At 39.2% G+C, this 22,486-nt stretch overlaps 2 protein-coding genes across 8 annotated transcripts in view; one reads left to right on the top strand and one right to left on the bottom strand.

Annotated features, from left to right (window-relative positions):
- Nucleotides 1-4,970: 4,970 nt before the first annotated feature.
- PRG4 (proteoglycan 4) lies at nucleotides 4,971-22,056 on the top strand. 4 transcript variants are annotated; one of them, XM_072733155.1, is made up of 13 exons: nucleotides 5,165-5,303; nucleotides 5,882-5,980; nucleotides 8,517-8,639; nucleotides 9,795-9,914; nucleotides 12,411-12,560; nucleotides 13,079-13,201; nucleotides 14,422-17,481; nucleotides 18,162-18,239; nucleotides 19,083-19,219; nucleotides 19,491-19,647; nucleotides 20,289-20,486; nucleotides 20,961-21,086; nucleotides 21,862-22,056. In XM_072733155.1, exons 2-13 carry the CDS (start codon nucleotides 5,908-5,910, stop codon nucleotides 21,957-21,959), a joined length of 4,443 nt encoding a protein of 1,480 aa, XP_072589256.1. In that variant the 5' UTR covers nucleotides 5,165-5,303; nucleotides 5,882-5,907; the 3' UTR covers nucleotides 21,960-22,056. The 4 variants fall into 4 exon arrangements, with proteins under 4 accessions (XP_072589259.1, XP_072589256.1, XP_072589260.1 ...); XM_072733157.1 differs by lacking the exon at nucleotides 5,165-5,303 and adding an exon at nucleotides 5,398-5,569; XM_072733158.1 differs by lacking the exons at nucleotides 12,411-12,560; nucleotides 13,079-13,201 and having other exon boundaries at nucleotides 4,971-5,303.
- Nucleotides 22,007-22,486, bottom strand: part of TPR (translocated promoter region, nuclear basket protein) — a 67,424-nt gene continuing 66,944 nt past the window's right edge. For all 4 annotated transcript variants that reach the window (XM_072733152.1, XM_072733153.1, XM_026001204.2 and 1 more), the window contains one exon: nucleotides 22,007-22,207. In XM_072733152.1, the coding sequence (XP_072589253.1) occupies nucleotides 22,152-22,207 (56 nt within the window). In that variant the 3' untranslated portion in view covers nucleotides 22,007-22,151. The remainder of the gene's footprint in view (nucleotides 22,208-22,486) is intronic.

Here is a 22,486-nt window from a genome sequence, read left to right as displayed (position 1 = left end):
GCCAAATAATAGTGGGAACAATTGCCCCCACTTTGCAGATAAGGAAACCGAGAGTCAAGAATGTTGTATAACGGGATCCCTGGGTGGCGCAGCGGTTTGGCGCCTGCCTTTGGCCCAGGGCGCGATCCTGGAAACCCAGGATCGAATCCCACATCGGGCTCCCGGTGCATGGAGCCTGCTTCTCCCTCTGCCTGTGTCTCTGCCTCTCTCTCGCTCTCTGTGTGACTATCATAAATAAATAAAAATTTAAAAAAAAAAAAAAAAAGAATGTTGTATAAGCCCACCGGGTAGAAAATGTTGAGGCTGAGAATTGAATAATGGTCTGACTGATGCCAAAGCCCAAATTTAGCTGTTGGCTGAATTTTCTCCTCCTTTTGCACATTTTTTTTAAACTATTGGTTTAAATGTCTGGCTCCTTGACCAAAAATTCTTAGGGACCAGAGGATCTATCTTGTATGTCTGTGTATTTCCAGCAGTTTACTCTAGAGCTGGTATGTAGTGAGCGCTGTTTGCTCTTCAAAAGAATTGAATGAATGAACAAATAAATAGATGAACTCTTATTCTGAGAACATTCAGTAGAGGCAGCACTTCTAAGTTCATGCATTAACGTGGCACCAACATGGGTCTTGTTACTAATCTTGCATCCTCTGATCTTGCTAAATTCATTAATTTTTACAGCTTTTTTGTAGGTTTCTTAGGATTTTCTACAAACACAATTATGTCAACTACAAGTAAAAAAGAGTTTGCTTATCCTTTTCCAATATCAATAGTTTATTACCAATAGCTCATTTTTACATTGTTGTGCAGTATCCAGATCAACTTTTAGAATACAATCCTTTAAATATTTGGGAATTTCATAAGATGTCTCTGTTAGGATTATATCTAAGTTGGTGTAATGAAAAGACCCCAAATTAGAGTTGTGCAAATAAAATGAAGATTTATTTCCTTTTATGCAGTTTTCTTGACTAGCCCAGGGAAAGGGGGGAGTGCCTGTGTGTTCCATGAACAGTACTGTTCCCTAGGCTGCCATCCTTCTTTGCATGATCAAGGCTGGTCTCTCAAGTCTGCCCTCCAGTCGGGAAGAATGGAGGAAAACAGGAAGTCCCGATGAAGTGATTTTCTGTGAGGAAAGAAGAGTGGAAGTTGCACATATTTCTTCAAGTCACATTTCATAGGAGAAAATGCAGTCATCTGGCCACACATAACTGCAGAGGAAGCCCATCCATGTAATCTCTAGCCGGGCAGGTAGAAAAAGGTACAAAAGATTGGGAACAATGACCAGACTGCCACAGTCTTCAAGAAAAAAATGCAATACTTTTCTTACCTAATGTCAGACTTTTGATCAACATCCAGGGAAAGAGCCACAGGCCTGTCCTGTATGTGAAAATGCCATGAACAGAACAGATGGAGTCTCCAAATCCTGGTCACTATTCCTTATAAGAAGAGAGGAGTTAGTCCGCTTCTAGAGTGCTCTAAGAACATTGTGAACAAAATTAGGGCAATAAAGAGCAAGCTTACATCTGTGGTTTTCCCCTGGCATGCTTCAGTTTTTCCTAGCTGCTGCTGGAAGAAAATGAAACACATCAAAGATGTGGAAAGATGGAGAGAAGCCACTAGGTACAGACACACTGGCTGCAGAGCAAAGTGACAGCTAGTGGCAGGGATGGAGACAGAATGCACCAAGAAGGCACAACAGTCTGGGATAATGTAATGCAGAGCAAATATCCTTAAGCACTCTTGAGTGTTCTCTGAAGGCATCACTGTGTTGCTGCCAAGTAAAGAAACTGATGTTTGTTAGGACGATCTGTGTGAAGGTCATCTCTAGAAGATGAGTGCAAGATCCAATATTATTTATGTCCTCTCTGTCTCTCTTTCCTCTCCTCTCCCCTTCTCCCCCTACCCCAAACCAATCCTAGGATAATTTTTGTCCCAATTAAATGAGAGTTAAGTGAATGCTAAAAAGAATACCTTTAAAGAGAAAAGAAATCTCAAAGAGGGTACCTATAACCTAATGGAATGATTGCTATGCGATCAGCAAGGAGGGTTAATTGGTCCAATATTCACAGAATGATGCATTTAGTACAGTTTAGAAAGATATAGTTAATAGATAAAATTAAAATGCTTCCATGCCTTAAGGGCAAACTTTACTTACCTGATAGCCTTATTACCCAATAGAATTATTCATATCAAGTATTGATAAGTTAAACCTCATGAACTTGGCATTTAATAAAGGTTTTCATTTTTATTATGCAGAGAAAACACATTTGAAGAAAATGAGAACGTGTTAATGGATATGTTTAAAGTTGTTGTTCATAATTGTGTGTATGTGTGTTTTCTTTATTTGTCAGTTTCCAACTTTAGAATAGAACCTAGACTTAAGAACAAGTGTTACTAGAGCAGATTTTTCAGTCAAGTTAAGAATGTCATCTGCTGGGGCATCCGGGTGGCTCAGTTGGTTAGGCATCTGCCTTTGGCTTGGGTCACGATCCTAGGGTCTTGGGATCAAGCCCCACATGGAGCCCTGCAGAGCAGGGAACCTGCTTCTCCCTCCCCACCTGCCTGCCACTCCCGCTGCTTGTGCTCTTTCTCTCTGTCAAATAAATAAATAAATAAATAAATAAATAAATAAATAAATAAATAAAATCTTTAAAAAAAAAAAGTCATTTGCTGTCATTACAAGAATTTGTCCAAACAAGAAAAAGAATAGTATAGATAGGTCTAAAAGGCAATAATTAGAAAGCAGTTTATATTTTAAGAATACGTGTTATGAGTGTATATGTGTTTCTGCTATTCCTGGTATTCCCAGCATTTTGAAAAAATTACAAGGGAACTCTGTAAAGGTCTGACTTGAAAACATTACAAAACTTCTAGCTTCCCCATCTTGTCCTCAGTAAAGCTAAGAATGAAGAGAATTTGGTTGAACTCCACCCAAAAGGATCTTTTATACCTTTACTCTGTGTTGATTAATAATTTTAAGTAGCAGAAAGCATCTTCAGTCAGCTTCAGCCCCAAAGGGGGAGCCTACCATAGAGATACATTGAAAGGAGACATCTGAGTCTCAGAAACAAGGAGTAACCAAGACCAGAAAGCTATCAGAACTCTGCTTCACTTTGCATGACTACTTCCTGCATTTGCACCCCCTGATTCTCAAGGATTTTCTCTGCTTCTTCAGATCACAGAAGAAGACAGAAGTTTATCTGTTAGAGGTCTACCTAGATAGACTTGTCATGTCTGAATCACAATTCCAACTTTCCAGGAAAGGAAAACATATTGACCCAATTTATTTCAGGTTTCTCTTCCTAATCCTATCAGCTATGGTGAATGTGGCCAAATCATACATATGATCGTGGCTAAAAAGGAAATACCTCTAAAGATGAGAAGGTAGTTCCCAGAGGAAGGAGATTATTTAGAGGTGAACAGACAGTCTCTAAATTGTCCTTTTACATGATATATTTAGCCCAGAATAAGCATTGTGGGAACAAAAGAGATGCTTATAATTGGTCTTAACAAAGGTCACAATCTCATAAACCCATATTATATACATGAAGGAGTCAAAGTTGGTACTACGATTAAACACTGAGTGATGGATTTGATAAAAGGGGCAGGACATAGTAGAGACATGAGGGAACTTTATTTTTAATTTAAATTTAATTTCATTAAACATATACTGAATTATCAGAGATAGAATTCTGTGATTCATACAACATCCAGGGCTCATTATATCTTGTGCCCTCCTTAATGCCCATCACCCAGTTACCCCATCCACCCATCCACCCATCCACCTCCCCTCCAGTGACCCTCACTTTGTAGAAATAGGAGGGAACTTTAAATGAAAAGACATGGGTTTAAATCTTGGCTATGGCTCCTACTCCTTATGTACCCTCAATGGGTCACAGATTTTTCATTTGTGGGTCTTCATTTTATTTGAAGGATTAAACGTTGGAGGATTATATTGAACTTAAAGGCATTTTGTGATACTTAAATCCAGTACTTACCAAATACCTAGTACACAGTGGAGTACAACAGTTTGGTTCAATGAGCAGACAATAAACACACCACCTTGGTGAAGCACCGGACTACATGTTGGCAACAGAACGAAGGCACAGGCGTTGGTTGTCCTTGGAGAAACCACAGTCTGGGGGAATAGGCAGGAGACAAACAGATGATTGCTTCGAAACGTAGTTCCTTTGTTGGCTGTGATTCTGGACGTGGGTAGGGTTGCTCTGGGAAGTTTTCAGGGAGGTAGTAGGATACAAAGTAGGCTCTATGTAGGTAGATAGGATTTTTTTTCCTTAAAGATTTATTTATTTGAGAGAGAGAGAGAGCATGAACACAAGGGTGAGGGGCAGAGGGAGAAGGAGAGAGAATCTTAAGATTCTGTACCACAGAATCTGTACTCAGAGTACAGAGCACGACATGGGGCTCAATCTCATGACCCTGAGATCGTAACCTGAGCCAAAGCCACAGGTCCAGTACTTAACCAACTGCACCACCGAGGGGCCCTGGTAGATAGGATTTTAGCAGGAACATTTGGCATTAAACTGAGCTGCAACCTTGAGCGGAGGTGACTTCTCTGTGCAAGAGGACAATTCACATTTTCTGTGGTAGGGAAGCTAAATTAGCAATTTTAAAGACTGTTCTCAAACACTGCCATGCTCAAATAAAGGGGCTAAGGGAGAAATCTACAGTTTCAAAGAAGCAGGGTTTGTTTTTTTGTTTTTGTTTTTGTTTTAACATGGTAAAGGAAACTAGAAAATCCAGTGTAGACCATCTAGACCATGCGGCAAATTGGAGTATATTCTCTGTGCTCGGTGAGAAGGCAAATACTCAAGAAATGTGCATTTGATTTAATTGTGTAAGTTAAGAAAATTTACACCACAAAATCACAGTTTCAAAATCCCTCTTTGCTAGATTTAACTGGAAAACAAAAAAAGGCAAGAAGTGACACAAACATTTGACTATTTTTTGACATTGCTGCTTTGATATGCTCGCTAGTCAAGACTGGCCAGAACTATTTACCACCTCAGAACAATTTGTTCATTTCACTCAGAAATTAGAAGTATATTTTGGCCAATAACCCTAAATTTATTTTGTAGTAGTCATTTTTCTTAATGGGAGTATTTTCCAGATGTTGCCTAAGTCTAGCTGTCTGGGCCCTCTTCCAACAAATGAGGAAAGTTTGATTTCAGAGGTTGTCATTGTTGATTTTGTCTAACCTTTGGACTAATTGGTTCATCCCAATATATTTGCACTGATATATAAGACTTCCAGGACATCGGGAAAACTCATTATTGCTTTTACCGGTAAGTGTCAAAGTTAACTTGCTTCGTGGAATTAAATGTGTTTTCAGTTCAATAGGGATATGCTTTATTCAAGAGGTTTGAAAAAGATTTATAAGGGTAGTAGTAGGGAAGTTTTGAAAAGGATCACAGCTACGGGATACACCTGTTGGAAGCTCACAAAATTATACGAGGAGTTCAGGGAAAGTTGGAACGGTCACTTCTGTGTTTGCTAAATTAAATTTTACTGGAGCTGATTATTTTTCCCCCCCAAGCTGGGATTTAAACCTGTAAGTATATGCTATAATTTAAATAGTGTTGAGATAAGGCTGTTTTCCATTTGAGAGGAATTCTAAAGTACTAAATGGTCGGTAACATGATCAAGATGGTGCTTGATGATTTCTTCTGCATAAGATTAAATCTAATGGTCAAATATTTATGATAGAATTAAGGCTGATTATCTTTAAAAGTCTTGTTTCAGGAGTGGGATGGTTTTACGACTAAATAGCCTTTTAAAAGTTACTGAAACACAGTGAGTAACACAGGATAAATTAGTGGTGAGATTAAAGAGCAGTTTTCTGATCCGTTTCTTTTCTTTTCAGTGAGGGTTCGGTCCTTGGAAACAGCCATGCAGTGGAAAATACTTCCCATATACTTGCTGCTCCTCTCTGTTTTCTTGATTCAGCAAGTTTCTTCTCAAGGTACCTTAACCATCAAAAAGACTTTTATTTAAAGACTGTTGCTAATTATTCTGTTTTGATTATCTTGACGATGGAATAGATTTCTAAAACGTATATTTGTTTGAGCTTAATGTATAGTACAATTTTAAAATTATGTGAAGCATATGTGGGGTATTTATAAGCATTTTGAATTTCTCACTTTTTTCTCATGTCTTATGAAGTCTTTCAGGTTTTGAGCTTTTCTATAGAATAATTTTTGTGCTCATTATTCTTATGGTTCTCCAAAATTTCAACAAGATTTAGACACGGGATAAAACTATGCTAGTGTGATACAGTTATCATCAGATGAATTGAACAGTGTTGAAATAACATGTAATTTTGGCTTCCATGTTTATTATAAATTTAGTCTTTTACATTACGTAAATTATTGATGATTTATTTTGGCATCATGTAAGACTAGATAGTATCTTACAGTAAACATTTACAAATTTTCAAATGGCCTTGTATTAATTTTGAAAGTTCTATCTTTCTTGTAAGGACTAGTTACCCAGATACGGACTTACACTTGCATAAATGTCATCTTATATGATAAGATGACATATAAATGTCATCTTATATGATTATGATAGTAAACTATTCACAGTTTTCCAAAACAGTCAGTCCTGGATGAACAGTTCTTGTTATTCACTAGAGAATGTTAAGATACATCCAATGCAATCACCTCAGCCAAAGTCTCTAGCATGCGATCAAGGTTGATTAGCAACAATAATACCAAGAGTTGGATTTTAGTTTTCTTTTTTTTTTTTCTTTGACAAGCAAAACTGGAGAGAAGAAAAATCAAGGTGCATGGTTGTTATGGTGAAATTATATTTATAAAATAGACACTTCCAGGAAAATAGTTAAAATTCCCAGAAGCCTAAGCATGAGAGATAACTGCCTGCCATGAACATAGTTTCAGAATCATTTAGATAAGATGGAAAAACACATGAAAGCAAATGTGAATATATAGGAAGGAATGATGGCCACCACGCTAACCTCTGCTCTCTCATGGTAGTATTACAAGGCTCACAACACTGAAAGTGTTTCCTAATCTATATATCCTCTGTAATAAGAACAATTGTTCTCTAAAATGGTTTTACTTTCCTTTAAATGAGTGAATTTAAAATTGGTTGTTAAAATTAACAGGAATAAAAGGACAGTCATTTAATCTACGAAAATAAGCTCTTCTTATAAAGTAACTGATTTCCTAATTCAGAAATCTGTTAACTAGAAAAGAATAGCCCTTAATGTTGTGTTGTCTGCTTGTCTTGCCTCCTAAACCTGTTATTCTTCTTTTCCTTTATATATAATATATGTATTTATATACATACACTATATATGCATTTTTGTATGTATTGTGCACATATGTATGAAAGAAGTTGTGAAGATTGTCCTAATATTTACTATTTTCTTTGCATGTGAAGACTTTCACTTTCCTGAACTCATTATTTTGAGATTTTTTCAGTGTGGTTCAACGTCCCTGTATGGCTTTAGGACATTGCACCTGCCAATTTCTATTCCAGAGATGGATTCAATTGTTACATTTTTGTGGTTATCTCTCAGGAAGATGTTTTCCAAGGATTTTAAAAAATATATTCTCAAATATATTTTTATATCATTACACTTTTGCTTGTATTTTTGTTTTGTTTTACCCAGAATATCTCTGACTTTTATATTCATGCCCAGATGCTATTTGAATGGTTATCTATTTTGTACTCACTGTAGCCATGGTTGTATGCATCTGATTTCCTCAACATTTAAAGAACCCAGTTATCCTCAAAAAAGAAGAGGAAGCCTAGGGAAGTTTTTGCTTGGCATGACCAGCTTGTTTTAAACCCAACATGAGAGATGAGAGGCAACATGATTGGGTGGGAAAAGTGTGGACTTTAGAATCAGAGATATCAGAGTTCAAATTCCAGGTGACCATATAATTTATTACCCAAATCAGGATGCTTCTAAGAGTAAAAGAGGTCAATACGAATAGTTAGTAGGTATTAATTGACCTATATATAATACATATATCCTGGAACTATTAACTAGCTGGGTGTCCCTGAGCTAGTTATTAAAATGTGTTTCAGCTTCCTTATCTTTCAAAAGGGGCTACTAATACTCTCCTGGCAACGTTTTCATAAACATTAGAGATAATTTATGACTCAATGCCCGGCACAGACATGCTCAATAAATGTCAACTCGTCATCATCTCAGCAGCAGTCTGGGGAGACCTGAAGCTGCCACCCTCCCCCAGGAATGTCACCCACTTTATGCAAAGCCCGTTAGCTTTGCCTGATTCTCAAAAGTGTCTTTATCTTCTCTGTCTAGTGAAGAATAAAGTGGCACGATCAAGGTCACATGGAAGATCAGGCAAAGGCCACCTGGACCCATTGCTACCCATCATTCCCATCCTTTTCCAACTGATAAAAATTCTCCCTCACCAAGTGGCTTTATCCTTCTCATTTAGAACTCTTCCTTCCTGTGAAGCAGTTTGGCCATGTTTACGCTAGTATTGTATAATTTTTAGATTTACCAAGCTGTGCAGGGAGATGTGGGGAAGGGTATTCTAGAGATGCCATCTGCAACTGTGATTATAACTGTCAACACTACATGGAGTGCTGCCCTGATTTCAAGAAAGCCTGCACTGTGGGTAAGTCCTGACAGCTGGTGTCTCCCCTATCAAGCAACACCGTTCTGTGAGTCCCCGTGCACCCCCTGCAGTGCTTTTTCCACACTCTTGTGCTTCTTGTTGCTCAAGTGCTTTCCCTTCCTCGCATACATGTTGCAGTGTGCTGTACCTAATGATGGTGTCAAAGCTCATGACTCCTGGGGGAGGGCGGGAGAGGGAGCCCTGGAAATCTGTCAGGTGCACAAGGTTATTGACTAGTCCTAAGTAAAATGTTTTGTTTTAAGTAGAGAATACTGTGACTCAGGAGTCACTAAGTAAATACCAATGGGTAAATATTCACTACGAATCAGAGATGTAATTGCTTAGGGACAGGATCCCTTAATAGTGTTTAATGAAGAATTTCAGTTAAAACCCAAAGGATCTGAATTTTAAATTATGAGTGGTATTTTCCTTGAACACATTTTGGATCGTTTTGTTAACACAGGGACATTTCATATCCAACTTTTGAAAGTTACAATTAAGAGTGGTTCAGAGTTATTATGTTCACTTTGGAATTTGTATGGGAAGTTGATAAATATATTGCTGTACAGTTACGTGTTGTATGAGGTAACCGTTTCAAATAGGCCTTGCTAAGTTATTGTGCTTCTAACCAAGGCTTGTTTTGAAATGAGAAGGCATAATCCATGCCATGGGATTGGGCTGAAATCTTTCAACCCTCCACCTTGCCCAGTTTATCACAATAAAACTCTCTGCATTATAAATGATTTTTGAGCCTAAACAGTGTCCAATCTACTTTAAGCCAGCTCTTTGGAATGTTGTTGTAAGATCTAAACGCTCACTGAATAAATATCTATTACAAAGCATGGTGAAAGGTGGAGAGGATGGAGGGATTTCATATGAAGGGTCCCCACTTTTCCAATATACATATGTGAAATGACTCCAACAGCACTTGGGTGACTATTGGAGCCTTGAAGGGCAAGGGAAGCTTCTCTGAGTCACCATATTTCTCTCTTGACTTCTCCACTTGGAAAACCACCCCTTTTTCCAAATTCCAAATAAAAAACTCCGAAATGCACTTTTGGAACTCTAGCCAGCTATAAGGTGGGAAATGGCTATGAGTACATGGGTATAGCTGCATCTTTAATAATCTATAATGTCTTGTTTTGCTCTGGGTAGAGCTTTCCTGTAAAGGTCGCTGCTTCGAGTCCTTTGCACGAGGGAGGGAGTGTGACTGTGACTCAGATTGTAAGAAGTATGGCAAGTGCTGTCCCGATTATGAGGATTTTTGTGGAAGAGGTAAGCATCATGGGGTTAATCACTGCCTCTCAGTACACAGATCTGTCTGCCTACCTTAGCTTCGCTGATCATGTCTAATATGCCCTCCATCTAGGGACTTGATTTTACTAACGCAAGCCATTTTGTATTAATTTTGCTTCATCTAAGATGAATTAAAAAAGGAAAGCCTCTCCCAACAGCACGGCCTGGTTCCACCAGGCTCCTGGAGCGCCAGACTGCTGTTAAAGGAACAGGAAGGATAGGGGTTGAGTGTACATGTTTTTTCCTCAGGTGCAGTCCAACTGCAGGTAAAACCAACAGTAACCGGCTCACTCAGTGATTTCTTGTCTCATCCTAATGGTGCTGATCCCACAGAGTCAGTGGTCCTTTGAGCTAGCCATGTTTTCGGCTTTAGTGTTTTTGAGTGTATGTTGAAGGACAGAATGGCACTCTCGGCTTCCCTCAACTCATTGATTTAGGAGTTGAAGACCTTTAATTCATGGGCAAACCTACCAAGGTTAACCATCTGTTGTTAGGTCCCTTCCTACTGTGGCAGTCCATGTTCATCACTGTCTAAATTCCTGTATGGGATAGAGTTGGTAAAAAGAGATATTGTCCAATTTTAAAATCCTCTCCTCTGGTTATAGTTCCTGATGGAGTACTCTGGGAGTATAATAAAACTCTCCAGATTTAAAAAAAAAAAAATGTTTTTAAGTACTTAAATAAATAATGAATTCCTTTCTTTTACCAAATGTTTATTCTTAAATTCTACTTTTTAAAACAATATTTGTGGAGGTAAAAGCGAAGATAGACATTGCTTGCATAATCTTATCATTTTATTTAAACAAGGCTGTACATCTTGCTTCTTTTGAACAGTGGAGAAATAGGGTAAAAACCTGTTAATCAGCATAGTCAAGGGCTAATTCTTAACTGTTCAATGTTTTCATTGGATGGCATTTCAGAAATGATGGAGACAACACCCTTATAATAAAAATCTCAGCGTGCAGAGTTCCTGCAGCTCTCAGAAGGACCTATGATGAAGGATACGTTTTTACTCAGTGCCCTGATAATTGTTTTGGCTATGAGACAAAACACTAAGACTTTATTTTGCGGAGAGGATGGGTGGGGAGGAAGGATGGTTAGAGTATGATGAAGCATTGAAAGAACATGTTAATAAAGACAATGCTTTATGCTACTGGGTGGTGGGCCAGACTACCCAAGGCTTATGTGGAACTCGACGAAAAAAAATTGATGAACGTCATGCTTTGTTTACAGAACTCACAGAGACAGGGCTTCAACTGAAAAGAATGGAACCACCCAGAGCTTCACTACTTCTTAAAAAAAAATAACCATCAAAATATCTTACGAGTCAGTAAGTCAGTAAGGCCTCTTAGTTGTTTCAGGATTACTATAGATACTGTTTGTAGGCATCTCTGTATCTCAAAATTGTAACCTTTTGAGAACTGAAGAAATGTGAGTCAACAGTCCAAGAGGTATTTGGTTCAGGATCACTAGCTAGTATGTCAGAACTGTTTCTTAAATTGATCTACTTGGTGGGGGAAACAGAGGAAGGAGTGTGGTTTTCAGCCTTGGTCAGAGTTCCTAGGGGATGTTCAGTAAGAGCAGCAGGATTTATCATAACTCTCTCTACTCAGAGTGTCCCCACTGTTCTCCGCTTTCTTATCTTTCAGAAGACCCTCTGCTTTTCTTCTGGTTCCTAATGATCAAAACCCGTCCCATGCCTTCTCTTCCAGACATAGAAAGGTTAGGCGGACCGGAGAGAAAGATTTCAAAGATACACACCAAAACATTAACAATGGTTGTTTAACTTGGAGAAGGGCAACACATTTTGAGAAAAGCATAATGTGAAGGTGTGAACTTTTTACAAGAGTAAATATTCATGTAGATCTTTTGTTCTACATGAATTGAAAGGGGAATTGACATCATTTGATTTAAATGAAAAGATGAATTGGCATCATTTGTAAATCAATTTAAATAATGACTATGAAAACGGGACAAATGTAGTTATTATATTTCTCTTCCTGGGAGCACAAATACCTGTCATCTGCACACAGTAATTATTTCTACCATCACAGAAGATTGGCATAAGGGATGGGGCTGAGAGAGTCAAGTATTTTTTAGGCCAGGAAATATCTTCAGAAATCACCTAGAATAAGCATCTCAGTTTGCAGATAAGAAAACAAAGTTCAAGTGGGGGTCATTAGTTCATTTGCCCAAAGTAAACAAGGGTAGACCCTTGCAGGTCTATGACTAGAATTCAAGTTCTTTGACCCCGCAGCCCTTGCCCCTTGTAATTTATAACAATTTGAGAACCAATATTTTGTAGCAATGAGTCTTCAGAATTAATTAGAGTAGCTATCTTTAGGCTAAGAGACTGCCTGCGCTGGTTTTCACCAGCAATGATTCTTGGAGCTAGATGCATCTGTGCCTTTCACAATCAAGAGCTGCTGATGACTGTCAACAAGATGTTAATCTATCTGTCTTGCTTGGCCTCAGTGCATAATCCCACATCACCACCATCTTCAAAGACTGCACCTCCATCTCCAGGAGCATCTCAAACCATCAAATCAACAACCAAACGTTCACCCAAAGCACCAAATAAGAAGAAGACTAAGAAAGTTATAGAATCAGAGGAAATAACAGAAGGTAGGAAGATGATAGATGTAATAAAAGGTTTTGAGACAGACTAAGCTGTAGATGGACTAATTTTGTAAGACTTCATAGAATAAGGGAATCGCATGAGTCATGAAAGGCTCATTACCCTTTTAAAAATGTGTTCGAAGTCAAAATTTAAGCCAAATTATAAACCATCAGCTATTTATTTTTCTAATAACTGAGCCCAGCATGAGTGTAGGTTAAAATAATCAGAAGAAACACATCAGGGAAAAAAAAATCCCAGGTGATTTTCTGCAGAATAATTACAATCTGTGAGAGAGGAGAAAGTTGAGAGAAAGTAATATAGTTATATTGCTAGTATCGGTGAGAAGCTTAGCCATCTTGCTTTTAATGGACGTTATAAGAACAGTTGATCATATTACTGATAAAATAAAAGCAGAATATGGACATTTGTAGCTCAGTAAACAGTATTTCTTATTGTATTTGGACTGGCAGTTTTTTGTTTTAAATTACAGTTGGTGTGATCAACCTTTTTATTTGATTTATAGAACATTCTGTTTCTGAAAACCAAGAGTCTTCCTCCTCCTCTTCCTCTTCCTCTTCAACTATTCGGAAAATCAAGTCTTCCAAAAATTCAGCAGCTAATAAAGAATTAAAGAAGAAACCCAAAGGTTTGAGCATTGATAAAGATCAAAGACTATATCAATGCCATATTAACAATAATTATCTAAAAGCAATGAGTGTTGGTAGAATGATTTGAGCACATTTCAGTACTTGGGGCATGTACAGATTTGTAAAAATTATTTTAGAAGATACTAATGAGAACTTCCTACTAGTGAAAAGCAGCTAAGAAACCACTCTTTAAAACAAATGATAAGAAGATGCTAGGGCAGTAGCTCTGGGACCACAGGAAGACACGAGATTCATTTATGGTTTTCAATTTTAATTCATGTCTACCTATTATCATTTTTCTTTCTTCTCCTTCTTCCTCTGTGTTCCTTGTGTTTTTATTTTTCCTTTAATTTTCACTTATTTTATTTTGCAAACATTTATAGGCTGCTTCAAGTATTTTAACATGCTAATCCATTAAGGTCTCATATACATCTCTGGGAAAGGCGATATTATTATTCACATTTTACAGCTCCTTTTTATTATTTTTTCTAATGAATTATATGTCATATCTGGCTGATTTTTTTTTGTAGGCTATTACTTCCTGAAAAGAGATTCCCTTTGCTCTGCTTTTCATTATTTCATGAAATTCTAAAATATATTCTCTTTCTCCAGGAAATACTGAATTTTGGATACTGGAGTTTTGAAGAACTTTTATTTCCTGGGTGGTTGTTATTTCCCCTGAAGCCTTTTCTCTGGCTGAATAGCCAAATACATAGTCTTTGAATCATCAAGAGAGTCCTGCACACCATAGATGTGCAGCACACGTGTGCTAAATGGAACTCATCTCAATGATGAACTCTTCATGTGCTCTTTGGGCTATGAAATTCACCTTTGGGGTAGCTGCTATGAGAAATCCTGTTAAACAGGGTCTTTTGCTGCCATGGCCGCAATCTCCTCTCTGTATCCCATGGTCTGCTGAGTTTAGGTGTACCAAGGAAAGAGAGCAGCTAACAGCTGTGGGTATGGAAATAGAGTTTAGGAGGGACCATTGGTGTGACTGGAGCAGATTCCTGGGGTGGATCTTTTCATCAATTCATCAATTCCCTAGAATAGCCCAATCAGATAAGTCCAGTATTTACCATTTCGTAATAAATTAATAGACATATTACAGGTTAGCAATTTGCTTGGAATACATGGCTAGTTGATAAAGATGGGATTTTTAGGTCACTATAGAAGAGAAAACTACTCAAAAATAAAAGATGTGTATATTTTTTTCTAGTAAAAGATAACAAGAAGGAAAGAACTCCTAAAAAGAAACCTCCGCCAGAACCACCAGTTGTAGATGAAGCTGGAAGTGGACTGGACAATGGTGACATCAAGCTCACCCCAACTCCTGACATTCCTACCACCCAACGCAATAAAGTTACCACATCTCCCAAGTTTACAACAGGCAAACCAGTAAATCCTAAACCTAGTCTTCCACCTAATACTGATACATCCAAAGAGACCTCTTCAACACCTAATAAGGAGACAACAGTTAAAAGTAAAGAGACTTTAGCAAACAAAGAGACTTCAAGTAAAGCAAAAGAGAAGATTCCTTCAGCTAAAGAGACACGAAGTGCAGAGAAAACACCTGCTAAAGATTTTGTACCCACAACCAAAGCTCCTGTTAAATCTACACCTAAAGCTGAAAGTACAACCAAATCTCCTGCTCCCACCACCACCAAGGAGCCCACTCCTACCACCACCAAGAAGCCTGCACCCACTACCCCCAAGAAACCTGCTCCCACTACTCCCAAGGAGCCTGTACCCACTACCACCAAGGAGCCACCTACCACCCCCAAGAAACCTGAACCCACCACTCCCAAGGAGCCTGCTCCCACCACCACCAAGGAGCCCACTCCCACCACCCCCAAGAAGCCTGCTCCCACTACTCCCAAGGAGCCTGCTCCCACCACCACCAAGGAGCCCACTCCCACCACTCCCAAGGAGCCTGCTCCCACCACCCCCAAGGAGCCTGTACCTACTACCACCAAGGAGCCACCCACCACCCCCAAGAAGCCTGAACCCACCACTCCCAAGGAGCCTGCTCCCACTACTCCCAAGGAGCCTGTACCCACTACCACCAAGGAACCTGAACCCACTACTCCCAAGGAGCCTGCTCCCACCACCACCAAGGAGCCCACTCCCACCACCCCCAAGAAGCCTGCTCCCACTACTCCCAAGGAGCCTGTACCCACTACCCCCAAGGAACCTGAACCCACCACTCCCAAGGAGCCTGCACCCACCACCCCCAAGGAGCCTGCTCCCACTACTCCCAAGGAGCCTGTACCTACTACCACCAAGGAGCCTGCTCCCACCACTCCCAAGGAGCCTGTACCCACTACCACCAAGGAACCTGAACCCACCACTCCCAAGGAGCCTGCACCCACCACCCCCAAGGAGCCTGCTCCCACTACTCCCAAGGAGCCTCTACCTACTACCACCAAGGAGCCATCCACCACTCCCAAGGAGCCTGCTCCCACCACTCCCAAGGAGCCTGCACCCACCACCCCCAAGGAGCCTGCTCCCACTACTCCCAAGGAGCCACCCACCACCCCCAAGAAGCCTGAACCCACCACTCCCAAAGAGCCTGCTCCCACCACTCCCAAGGAGCCTGTACCCACCACCCCCAAAGAGCCTGCTCCCACTACTCCCAAGGAGCCTGAACCCACCACTCCCAAAGAGCCTGCTCCCACCACTCCCAAGGAGCCTGCACCCACCACCCCCAAGGAGCCTGCTCCCTCTACTCCCAAGGAGCCACCCACCACCCCCAAGAAGCCTGAACCCACCACTCCCAAGGAGCCTGCTCCCACCACCCCCAAAGAGCCTGCTCCCACTACTCCCAAGGAGCCTCTACCTACTACCACCAAGGAGCCACCCACCACCCCCAAGAAGCCTGAACCCACCACTCCCAAGGAGCCTGCTCCCACCACCCCCAAGGAGCCTGCTCCCACTACTCCCAAGGAGCCTGTACCTACTACCACCAAGGAGCCACCTACCACCCCCAAGAGGCCTGAACCCACCACTCCCAAAGAGGCTGCTCCCACCACCAAGAAACCAGCTGCCACCACTCCCAAAGAGCCTGCACCCACTATCACTAAGGAGCCTGCACCAACTACTCCCAACAAGCCTGAACCCACCACTCCCAAAGAGCCTGTGCCCACAACCCCCAAGGAGCCTGAACCCACTCCCCCCAAGGAGCCTGCAACTACCACCCCCAAGGAGCCTGAACCTATGGCCCCCAAGGAGCCTGTACCCACCGCTCCCAAGGAACCTGCACCCAATTCCCCCAAGGACCCTGCACCCACCGCCCCCAAGGAGCCTGAACCCACTGCCCCCAACAAGGAATCTGCACCCACCACATCCAAGGAACAGGTTCCCACCACCACCAAGGAGCCCACACCCAAACTCCCCAAGGAGCCTGCTCCAGCCTCTCTTGAGACGCCTGCTCCAACCACCTCAGAGGCCTCTACTACAACTACGACCATGGAGCCTCCCACTACTCCCAAGAACCCTGCTGAGTCAACTCCTAAGTTTCCTGCAGAACCCACACCAAAGCCTCTTGAAAACAGTCCCAAAGAACCAGTTGTACCTATAACCAAGGCTCCTGAAGTGACCAAACCTGAAATGACTACAACAGCTAAAGATAAAACAACAGAAAAAGACATGATACCTGAAATTACAACTGCTGTACCTAAGATTACAACCCAGGAGACAGCAACTCCAACAGAAGAAACGACCACTGAGTCCAAAAGAAGTACAACCACACAAGTAACATCTACCACATCGTCCAAAAATACTCCTAAAGCAACAACTCTTGCACCCAAAGTAATGACTGCAACACAAAAGACAACTACAACTGAAGAGACTATGAATAAACCTGAAGAAACCACAGCTGTGCCAAAGGATACAGCTACGAGTACTAAAGTCTCAACTCCTAGACCCCGAAAGCCAACCAAAGCACCAAAGAAGCCCGCCTGTACCAAAAAGCCAAACACAATACCTAAAGGAAGAAAACCAAAGACTACACCAACTCCCCCAAAGATGACTACATCGACAATGCCCAAATTACACCCTACCTCTTCAGTGGAAGCCATGCTCCAAACTACCACCAGCCCCAACCAAAGACCTAACTCAGAAATAGTTGAAGTAAATCCAAATGAAGATACAGATGCTGCTGGAAAAAAACCTCACATGTTCCCCAGGCCCCCTGTGTTAACTCCTATATTTATCCCAGGGACTGATATCTTAGTGAGAGGATCCAATCAAGACATTGCCATCAATCCCATGCTTTCAGGTAATAAGCACCAGTTACTTCCAGTTTTAAAATTGGTAATGTTGTTAAACTTTAAGTTGATAAATTTATCTGGGCCAGAATGCCCTGAGTTAGTATCAAGCTGTTGATATATATTACCTAGAACCCTGAACTTGTCAACTTGTGGAGTTTTACAGCTTCTCCATAGGTAAGCAGGAGTAAAATTATATAAGATTATGTGGTCTTTGGAAAATCGAGTAATAAGGAATTTGGTGCCTCTGTGTCTATATGTAGAGATGGTGTATAGAATGTCATAAATATTTAGTTGGGACTGTATCCTTAAAAGAGTATAATGCAAAGCAAAAATTTGCAATATTATTCCCGTTTTCAAACCAATTCTAAAGGGCAATCAGAACTGAAAAATGGGAGTTTTGTTTTGGGATCAAGCGTCCAACAATTATCTAATTCACATGAACATCAGGTAACCTGGCCCATTTCAATCTCTGATTTATTTTTATGTATTATTTTTGGGTAATATCACCTTAAGTTAATTATGAAACATAGCTCTTCTTTTCCATTTCTGAAATAACTCCTGAAGTTTCCCACTAGCCCCTTCAAGAGCTTAGGGAAAGGTGAACAGAGGAAACAACCCTGTGGAAGGATTTGAAAAACATGAACATTCTTCTCATTTTCTTTTATATTGGCTTAATTTTTTGTTTTAGATGAGACTAATTTATGCAACGGTAAGCCAGTAGATGGACTGACTACTTTGCGCAATGGAACCATGGTCGCATTTCGAGGTGAGCTGCGCACATTATTTCTTCTTCTGCCCATCTTTTTATTCTTTATGAGAACCAAAGGAGAGTGAAAAGTTTGGGTCAAGGTTTCCGGAGGGGAACCTGACTGATAAACTTCCCTCACACAATATTATGAGAACCTGAGAATAATTACCTGTTTTTTGGATTAACAGTATTAGACACATTAGAGTAACAAAACTAAGAGCTTGAATGGATACTAGTGAATTTTTCTTTCCACTAGGAATTCAAGTAGTTCAAGTTTTAATCTCATATCAAATAATATGACATTAGGATTTGTATTCCTTGCTCTATTCTATGTAAAAATAACATCTTGATTGCAACGCGTTCAACAGTGCTACATCCTCTGGGACCCTAACAGGGTTAGGGAACAGCAGTTATTTCATGTCACTTCTCTGCTATACCATCTGCTGGTCCTCTTATAATTAGATTAAATCTGAAAGGAGACAAATCATACACTATTAGCACAGTAGAGGCTAGAGATTTTTAGCAGCCACTGAATTATAACTCTTTAACTAAAAGATAAAGAAATGGAGATAAGTGACTTTCCAGAAGTCACAAAGCCAGGAGGATCTTTTGAGAGAAACTGGAAAACTAAAAATATTTCAAAGGCTATGCTAAACCTCAAACCTGAGAAATATCTACTCTCAGCAGTTCAAATACTGCTACACTAGTTCTCACAATGTTGACTAAACTTGTTACATAAAGTGTGCCAACACATTCTGTTTTTCTTGATGATGAGCTAGTTAACAATTTTTCATTTTGATTTCTTTTGGGGATAAGTTACAGTATTCATTCAGGAGGCTCACCTGTCACTTTCAATTTCAGGTCATTATTTCTGGATGCTGAGTCCATCCAATCCACCATCTCCACCTCGTAAAATTACTGAAGTTTGGGGTATTCCCTCCCCCATTGATACTGTTTTTACTAGGTGCAACTGTGAAGGAAAAACTTACTTCTTTAAGGTAAGAAAAATATCTGAGAGAAATCAGCAACTAGGTATTCTTTATCGTAAGAGCATAAATCAGCTTAACCTCCACTTCAGAAGGGTCTCCATAATCTATTAAACTATTCTATCATCAACATTTAATAAAAAGCTAACAACTTGGTAACATTAAAGACCAATTTATTCACTTAACGAAGTTAAAACTTTCTCCCTATATTTACATCTAAGAATGAATCCCTAACCTTTTTATTCCAAAGCAATTAACACTATTTCCTCTGTTAAATTATCAGGGTTCCCAGTACTGGCGTTTCACCAATGATGTAAAAGATGCAGGGTATCCCAAACAAATTGTAAAAGGATTTGGAGGACTAAATGGAAGAATAGTGGCAGCTCTCTCAATAGCTAAATACAAGGACAGACCTGAATCTGTGTATTTTTTCAAGAGAGGTATGTGTTACATAATTGACAAAATTACAAAACTTTTAAGAATTGATTTGCCTGGGAAGTTTTATTCAACATTTTCATTTATTATTGGGTTTACTGTCAGAGGATCTTTAATGGCTGGAATCAAATCTTTCCAATGAAAAAACTAAGGACAGTAAAAAGTATTCAAAGCTCTTTAGCATGCATATTACAATTTCATCTGAATTTTCAGATCACTAATGTAAATGTCATCATTTACTTTCAAACAAAGTTAAATATATATAGAGCTATGCACTTTGTTGGCTTTATTCATTCAACAAGTATTTCAGCATTTAGCAATTATTGTTTTTTAAAGATTTTATTTACTTATTCATAAGAGACACAGAGAGAGAGAGAGGCAGAGACACAGGCAGAGGGAGAAGCAGGCTTCATGCAGGGAGCCCGACGTGGGACTCGATCCCGGCCGAAGGCAGGCGCTAAACTGCTGAGCCACCCAGGCGTCCCATAGCAATTATTTTATAATTCCCTTGACTAACAGCCATTAACTGAACACAGTTTACAAAAAAACACTGATTGTTTCCTCTACCTTGTAAAAGCTCTTTTTCACCTTTCTGGGGGATTAAACTTAATTTTCTTATCACATGTGATTTTCTAATACATAACAGGTGGCAGCGTTCAGCAGTACACTTATAAACAGGAACCCATGAAAAAGTGCACTGGAAGAAGGCCCGCTATCAATTACCCAGTGTATGGAGAAACAACACAGGTTAGAAGACGTCGCTTTGAACGCGCCATAGGACCTTCTCAAACACACACCATCAGAATTCACTATTCACCCATCAGAGTCTCTTATCAAGATAAAGGTAATGTTTCTTACTGTGTTAAAAAATTCTTACATGGGACATAGATGCAATACAGTTTATCTTACAGAATGAAGCTTATTGAATATAAATAGTGACTAAATAGCCCTAATAATTTAAAGCTTGTTGATGCAAAACATCAATTTGTGCCTCAGTAAATGACTAGATCTAGATCTATTAATTTTTCTGTGAGTAAAGAATGTAATTTATTCAGGTGTGTTATTTATAATAAATACCATTTATCAAGTACCTTTTACCAAGAACATTACCTCTGTAAATCTCAGAAGAGTACAAATAGGTAGATACTTGCACCACGTCAGAGGTGACAAAAACTGAGGTACCTAAGTTAAATAACTCACCCAACATCACAGAGCTACTATGTGACCAAAATGGAATTCAAACTCAGGTCTGTGGGACTCTAATGGCTGCTCTTTCCTGTAGTATATCACTTTCAGGCTGCTATCTTTAAACCTACAGGTTTCCTCCATAATGAAGTCAAAATGAGTTCACAGTGGAGAGGATTTCCAAATGTGGTTACTTCAGCTATAGCACTGCCCAACATCAGAAAACCTGATGGCTATGATTACTACGCCTTTTCTAGGAGTAAGTAATTAAGTAACTTCTTCTACGCTTAAGGATGTGCTCTAATCTCTAAAATATGAATATAATCAAAGCAAAAACAAATGTTCAATGGTGACTTAAGGTCAGAAGTTAAACTATAATTATTGTAATTGCTCTAAAGAAGAGAAGTTCTGATTTTCACTTTACTCCCATCAAATTCAATGGGCTGCAATTCAGTTCTCACTATCCTTCATGAGATTAAAGCCTATTATGCTAAATCATCCAATTACTTGAGTAAAACTGCTAATAAGAACAATATTTTACTTCTGTTACCTGTGGCATTTAACAGAGGTCCCAGGTGCCACAAAATACTACTGATTTGCATCATTACACAAGTCCTGAAGATCACAAAGAAATTCTTGAGAAACTAACTTTATTAATTAAATGTTACCAGGGCACTTTTCTTTGAAAAATTCAGAAATCTAAGTTATTCTACCTATATAAATGATGTCAAAATTTTTGTTTAAGGGAAAAAACTCAAGTGATTTATTATTTTTTAAACTTAGTTTTTCTCAAATTCTTACTTTGAAAAAGGAGAATTGACTCTCATTTTACAGAAAGATGGTGAACGGTCAATCTGTCAAGGCAATTGTTTTAGTTTTTGTCAGAAGGTTCAAATTACTTAATACAAACATTTCTGATATTAAAATGATAAACAGTATCTTTGAATATAATAGTAAACAGAAACTATTTTTAAGTTTAGGTGTTTTTTTTTTTTTTGTCTTTTTAATTAAAAAATGATTTCTCTTCTATTCAGATCAATACTATAACATTGATGTACCCAGCAGAACAGCAAGAGTCGTTACTACTCGTTTTGGGAGGACCTTATCCAATAACTGGTACAACTGTCCTTAGACCCACAGGCAAAGAAGAAGTCAACTAATTAAATGAAGAATGAAAAATTTTGACACTGAAATACATTTTATTAATAAAGAATGTTGAGAGAAGCATACCAATTTAAATACAAAAATGTTTTTAATCTCGACAATCATAATACTAAAACAGGCTTGAGAATCTTATTCACAATTATTACAGTTTACAGGACATTTAATTAATATTTCCTCTATTTATTCCTCCTCTCCCTCCCATTGCATGGCTCACACCTATAAGAGAAAAAAATAACCAAACTGAATGTATCTTTTAAGAAGTTAGCTCAAAACTGGAGTATTCACTTACCCTAGGTCACTATAAAAATTGTTTGCAATATCAAATATCTAGGTATATAGATATAAAACTGTTAGACATTTCACACACCTTCAGTTGAAAATTATTACAATTAGATTAATATTTTCATGGCATGAATACAATCTCTAAGGGTTACATTAGAAAACATGGAAATATTAAAATTTTTAATTAGTTAAACAAAGTCACAAAGCTTTATT

This window comes from Vulpes vulpes, chromosome 13 (assembly GCF_048418805.1).
Source record: "Vulpes vulpes isolate BD-2025 chromosome 13, VulVul3, whole genome shotgun sequence".
In the NCBI taxonomy this organism is placed as follows: domain Eukaryota; kingdom Metazoa; phylum Chordata; class Mammalia; order Carnivora; family Canidae; genus Vulpes; species Vulpes vulpes.
This window is presented reverse-complemented; position numbering and strand designations above follow the sequence as displayed.